Consider the following 7,418-nt stretch of genomic DNA (forward strand, 5'->3'; position numbering starts at 1 on the left):
TGCGAGCGTTCACTGTCAGTGCTATGCTCTAGGCGAGGATACCATGCCATGATCTCCGTAAGCGTGCGTTCATAACGAGGCGCCGACCCTCGCTCGGGCCATGGGATGGTATCATTTAATCGATTTTCGGTAAAATAAATGCATTACTTTAAATGCGAGCGTTCGCCGTCAGTGCTACGCTCTAGGCGAGGAGACGGTGCAATGGTCTCCGTTATGAACGCACCCTAAGGGTGCGTTCGTAACGACACTATTGACAGTGAACGCTCGTATTTAAAATAATGCATTTATTTTACGTGGCGATGATAATTTAATACCATCCTATGGTCCGATCGAGGGTCGGCGCCTCGTTATGAACGCACAATAATGAACGCACACTAATGAACGCACCCTAAGTATTATTGCGGTAGGTCTTCTGGCCATAAACTTTTTTCAATCTTCGTTCGGCAAGTGGTTGGGTGAATAAATTATTTATCAGTTCGTTGTTGTGATCAGTGGTGCCATTTTAATATTTTATTGAGTGATTCTTTATTATGTCCTTAAGTAATGGGATGTCCAGATCATTATGAAGTGTTTGGTTAGATACTTATCATACGGAGTATTTTGGAATAAATTGTTTGAAGTATCTTCGCATTTGAAGGTTTACTATAGTCCCATAGTTCTATTCGATATGCCCAAACTGGTATAAGTATGGCTTTGTATAGAAGCAAGTTATTTTCAAGAGATAACTGAGACCTTTTGTAAAATAGCCAGCCATATGAATTTGCTTGCGTTGCGGGCTTACCAGATTTCGGAATCATAGTAACTTGAGCAAATTTCCATTGTATTAGAAGGTATCGAAGACGTAGTATGCTGTTGTATATTATTGTTAATAATAACACCACCGCTTTTCTTGGCAGCTTCTCAATTTCCTTGATTTCTTCCGTCATGACGTTCTCCTTGGTGATCAGGATCCTTTTTAACATCTTTCTGAAAAAAGCGGTTAGAGACGCCAAAATAAACAGCGGATTAAATATATTTATTAAATCATCACAAATTGACTGATCATCAGGAGAATAAAAGCAGTATTTATTCAGTTAAAATAAAACAAAACTGTAGTTTTGTTGATCTTTATTACACTATAGAATAAATAATACAGAAATCGTAATACATATCATTTTACACTACTACGTAAGATGCAGTATAGGGCGAGTATGCGGTATATCCAGCGCTATATACAGATGGAGCGACGTAACTGCTGTAGGCAACGGGATACGAGTAGGCGGCAAATGGAGCAGCCACTACTGGAGCTGTGTATGCAGCTGCTACAAGACTTGGTTTTGGATCTGCTTTCGGTTCTGGTACTGGAGAAGCAAAAGCAACGGCCAAACAAATGGCGAAGAATCTCTAAAAAAATAATAAAAAAGTAAGAAAAAAGAAGTACTGTGACTCGTTTGGAAATAATATATCAATATGTTTGGATGGGTTGGAGTCAATAAAAAGGGGCTATTAGGTATTAGGTATTGTAACTATTTTTTATACTCAAGCTTTCAATTGTGTTTACAATTATTTTCAGAAAATACAAAATATCTTATAAAGTAGAACTAATAATTGCAAAAAAAGTATTAACTCACCAAATAAAATTAGTTTAGTTAATAAAATTATGCTGCTACACATATTTAAAAAACACTATTTTAAAAAATTAATTTATCTAATAAATGTTTCTCTTTCTTTTTTAAACATAATTTTGAAAAACTTATTTAAACGAAAAAACAATTGAATTTTGATGAATTATAAATAAATTAGAAAAGCGACCAATAAAATTACAAATTTAATAAACCTCAATGTCATAAATGCCAACTTACAGTTTTTATTTTTGACAATTATATTGCCAAAATTAAAATTTTGTTAAATATGATTTTTTATTTAATAATAAAAAACAAGATTTATTTATTACTAACAGATACCTGAAAAAAGTATACGGAAAATTAAATTAAAAATGTCATATTTTACTGGACTGAATTATAGAGAAATAATATAATTATAAATTTTGCTTAGATTTTCAATTTCTGATCTTTTGTTTAAATTATTGTGACTCCTGCTAATATAAACCATTTCTAAAAAAGTCCTTTTGAATTTATTACCTTCATTACACAAAATTTTAATGTTATCAAATGTTTTGTGTGTTATTGTTAATTACAGATAATGTATTCCTGACGTGTTGTTATCTCATTTATATGGTATATTCTTATGATAACTTCTTCTTTCAGTATCGATAACCGGATTCATTTGCATTCTATTTAGCTTTATTTCTTTGTCGGGATTTAGTTAATCCTGTATGATAGTTCCCAAATGAGTGAATTTATTAAAAAAATTACTTTTATTTTTGTTTATTTTCAAAGCTGAACTAAAAATATATATATATATATATATATATATATATATATATATATATATATATATATATATATATATATATATACCTATTGATAACTATGAAAATCGTTTAAATTTATATTTAATAAACTGTCTAGTCGTTCAAGGTCTTTTGCTCTAATTACCTTTAACAAAAATTTTCCGCTTTATTCCAAAATCTATTTTTTATTTTTGTATTCATTAGCTACGTCTCCCTCGGCATACCCGCAAATAGAAAATTACCTTCTTTTTAACCCTGATTGTATTACTACAAAGTTAAAGACGGGCTTTCTATTTTTGGAAATATAATTTTGTGAAACCGATACCTAGTCTGAGTTATTTCCGAAACCAGAAGATAAAGGGCAATGTTCCTTAAATAATAATTTTCCCAATTAGCGAATTTATTTTTATACGAGTAGACAACAAACGCATATATACGCATATATATATATATATATATATATATATATATATATATATATATATATATATATATATATATATATATATATATATATATTGATATGATTGGTGTTTATAGAAATTAATTTATAAGTTACACATTAGATAATATTAGATATTAAATTTGCATATAATTATTGTAAAAAGTTGTATTTTAATGTTGTAAATATATTTAAGTGAGCCATGTGCATAGGCAAACAACTATACAGTAAGTGACAGACAGAAATTAATAATTTTTACGAATATAAGTGGGGTTATAGTTGTTTAAAATGTGTAGTTTATTAAATTAAAATGTTAAGTTACTAATTTAAGTGTATATTCTGATCTGAAAAGCCTAAATGTCAACAAAATTATCAATAGAAAATTAACGAATTCTCCAGAATGCAGAATTTGACCTTTGTTTACGGTGGAACATTCTGGATTAATGGTTATGTCTGTGGATCGAACATATACTGTTTCCAGAAAATTCAGACATGTATTTAATAGAACAAATGGAACATGATTTCTTACCAGATGATTCTGGAACATCCAAAAAGATATAAATACCCGGTGATTTGGATTCAAGAAGTAAGTCAGGCAGTTTAGTAAGAAAGTCCATTCAGTTAGTCAATCAGTTATGAGTTACAGTTACTATGATGGCCAGTTTTAGTATGAAAATTAGTTAGAGGCAGTCAATCAGTTACAATTGTTCAATATAGTGAGTTAAATCAAGATTAAGAAACAGTATAAAGAAAATATCATTGAAGATTAAAAATTATGTTATGTATAAATGATGATAATGGAAGAAGTATTAATTGAATATTAAAATTAAATAATATTTTGATTGAATATTGATATATTGAAAAGAAGAATAAAAATAAATGCTGTTTGCTGGTTTGCTTGGTGGTTTATAAATGCTGTGAAGAAAATATCTTAAATTGGTGGAAGCTAATAATTGGAAAAAGTAATTTCACAAAAACAAGGATAACCGAAGCTGAGAAGAAGACATTTGAGTGGTGATTATAATCTATATAGTGGAAAACAGTTCATTTAGGCATTCAGTGACAGAAAGGTACAAAATTTTGTTAATATAATTTAGTTAGTGTCATAACAATTTCAATTTAAAGATAGTTTATTTTAAATTTACATTGGCTAGGTTAGATATATATGTGTGTTTCATAATAGATATAATAAAGATAATTTAAAAAAGTACTTACAAACTAATTCTTTGAGAACCGCGATAAAAACCCTATATTATTAAAAAATACTCATTGCTCATCATTCAAACAAACAATACATCATAACAATGTATATATATATATATATATATATATATATATATATATATATATATATATATATTAAAGGAAGAATTAGAAGAAACATAAATAAAACAAATTAACCCAGGTTGAAAACATAGTCGAAAGAATTAAAAAACAGAAGAAAAGAAACAACAGTAATTACGGGTCTACCAATAGTCGCAACAGATGAAACAATCTTAAAAATAACGTAAAAGATTTTATACAAAAGCACCTAAAACAAAAATAGAATCTGCAATGAAGCTATGAAGCTAAGAAACAACGTATATTCTGTCTTTTACAAATGAAGGATTATGGCCAAAAAAACAACTTAATGAAAGAGAAAAGCAAACTTAGATTTCTTACTAGAGAAAAGATCATCAACGATGACCTGACCGAAAAGAAAAGGCACATGAGGAAGAAATTTGTAAATAAAGACTAGAAATTAAGAACTGAAGGTAAAAACGTGTAGATAGGGTACAAAAAACTAACTATGGATGGCATAAAATAAAAATGGGTCGGAAATGTTGCTTTCAAACGAGAATATCCTAGAAACATGGACCAAAAAAACGGCAAATAACAGTGGAAAAAGAAAAGAAACCCCCATTATGCGGACGGACCCTAGTGATGAACAAGAAAATGAATTTGAACATAGATAGCGAAACAAAAAGTAAGAATACGTACCTAAATATTTCGAAATGGAATGTACGAGGAGTATTCGAGGAGGGACCATTAATTAACCTGATAAAAGAACTTAAGAAATATAAAGTACACATCATAGCAATACAAGAAACACATTTGACTGGAAACAACATTAAAAAATTAGTCCATACACGTTTTATACGAATGTGTAATAACGAATGGAGGCTTATTATCGCCTCCACTTATACAAGTGGAGGCGATAATAAGAATTTTAAAGTGGGTTTTCTGGTATATGAAGACGTGGGGCAGGTAAAACGATTTGTAACAAAATCTGATAGAATGTCTGCAATTAGAATTAAAGGAAAAGAGAACATGATATCGCTGATAAGTATACATGCTCCAACGGAAGAAAAAAGAGGAGAAGTGAAAGATGAATGTTATGAAGAATTAAAGTCATTGCCTAAAGAAATGCCCAGACAAGATATTAAAATTATTATATGTACAATGCACAGATTAGAAGAGAAGATATATACAAAAACATTACAGGGAGTAAAAGTAAATATATGAATACAAATGATAATGGCCACAGATTGATTTCATTCGCAATTGAAAACAGGATGAAAATAATGAGTACGCATTATAAGAACAAAAAGATTTAGAAAAAAAACCACTGGTTCGATGGCGAATGTAGAACAGATTTAAAAAAAAAAGATTCAAATTTAAGATTAAAAAATTTGCGATCGCAAAAACAAAACAACCTAGAAAGGTATGCCGAACAACGAAAAAAAGTAAAGAAAATCCTACGGGCTCAGAAAAGAAAGCATGTGGGTGATAAAGTAAAGCGTATTGAAGAAAATCCGTAAGACGAAATAAAAAATTTCTACAAAGGGGTAAAATATATTAAAACTGGGTACCAGGTGAGAACCTTGAATGTAAAAGAGAAGCAAGAAAACCTGATGTGGACGAAGACACTATGGAATATATTTCGAAGAGCTGCTAAATGGCGGAGCGACCCGAAAAAAATTATAATGTTCCTAAACCATAAAATAGTAGTAGAAAAAATACCAAAGCAAGCAAGAGAAGACATTGAAGAAATAGTAAAAGATATGAAAAACAATAAAAAGTTCAGGGGAGAGCTGCATTGTGGCAGAGAACTTAATATATGGACGAGAGGTTTTACGAAACCAACTCTGTGAGCTAATAGTAGAAGTGAGGGATGCCGAAGAAATGCCCCATCAATGGAACAAATCCATTATAAATAAATAAAAGCTCCGGCTTCGGCACACAATGTAGCTTTTCCTTAATAATTTTAAAGTGTTTGTTTGTCCTTTTGTAGTGTAGTGTAATGTACAATTATATGTTTATGACATTTTGTTCTTGTCAGATAGGCCGCAATTGACGAAATGCCCCTGAAGATGATCTAGGGATCGAAAGTACTTGGGCAAGATTAAATTAAACTGTGCTCGATATATGCTTTTTATCTGATCAAAGATCAAAAATCCATTATAATTTCTATACATGAAAATGAGATAGAACTGGTGTAAACTATAGAGGAATATCCTTGTTAGAAGTAAAATACAAAGTGCTCGCCATACTAATTTAAAAACGATTAGAAATATATATGAAGAAGGATGTAGGAGACTACCAAGGAGGATTTTGCAGGGGAAGATCAACAACCGATTAAATTTTTATGCTAAAACAAATCCTCAATTGCATTGATTCCAAAGCCGCCTACGATACAATAGGCAGAAATAAATTAATAGAGGCGTTAGGAATTCCAAATGACAGAAAAAATAGTAAGATTGGTAAAAATGACAATTATAAAAACCATTTGTGCAGTGAAATGCAATGGTACAGTCTCAGAAGAATTCTGTATCAGTAGAAAATAGTAAAAGCCACTTGGAATACAAACTGGAACAGTGGAGACCAGCTCTTTAGAAAAAAGTCTAAAACTTAGTAGGGCAAAAATTGTATTTGGAATTTTCATTTAGAAATGGTAACTACAATTTAAATTATATCTTTGGATGGTGAAATAATTGTGAAAAGTAATTGTTTTAAGTAACTAGGATCGGTATAACAGAGTAATGAAGAATTAGATACCGATGCATGCAGTAGAATTGGGGGGATGGATAAAGTGGAAGGAAACGAGTTGTATTGTGTGATAGAAAAATTCCAATGAAGATTAAACGAAAATTGTAAACAGAAATAAGACATATGATGTATGGAACTGAATGTTGGGCAGTTCCATAGTTCCAATTAAAAAATGTACTAAACGCGACTAAATCTTGTAGATTTTTATTGATGGGGGAAGTAGTTCCGTTTTAATTTTGAAACAGGCAATGTTCAGTCTCGTCTTATTTCGTCTGGTTTAAGTGATGGCATATAACTAAAAACGCACAGTTTTCACTTCGTAAATGATTTAAGAAATCAAAAAATAAAAATGAAGGAAAAATCAACAGAATAGATACATAAATATGAAAACCAAACCAATTATAGGTAAGACCATATTATTAACATACATACCAATTTGGCGAACATATTTGAGTTATTTGATTTACTGGATTAGCTTCAACTAAACTTTGACTGATAACGCATAAAATTTTCTAAATTTATTTATATAAAACTTTAGTAAGGTCATAGACGCAG

At 30.3% G+C, this 7,418-nt stretch overlaps 1 protein-coding gene across 1 annotated transcript; it reads right to left on the reverse strand.

Moving 5' to 3' along the window:
• Positions 1 to 1,098: 1,098 nt before the first annotated feature.
• On the reverse strand, positions 1,099 to 7,418 carry LOC140438148 (uncharacterized). The gene is made up of 2 exons (XM_072527855.1): positions 7,296 to 7,418; positions 1,099 to 1,383 (listed from the first exon to the last, which is right to left on the reverse strand). Exons 1-2 carry the CDS (start codon positions 7,308 to 7,310, stop codon positions 1,156 to 1,158), a joined length of 243 nt encoding a protein of 80 aa, XP_072383956.1. The 5' UTR covers positions 7,311 to 7,418; the 3' UTR covers positions 1,099 to 1,155.

This window comes from Diabrotica undecimpunctata, chromosome 4, assembly GCF_040954645.1.
Source record: "Diabrotica undecimpunctata isolate CICGRU chromosome 4, icDiaUnde3, whole genome shotgun sequence".
In the NCBI taxonomy this organism is placed as follows: domain Eukaryota; kingdom Metazoa; phylum Arthropoda; class Insecta; order Coleoptera; family Chrysomelidae; genus Diabrotica; species Diabrotica undecimpunctata.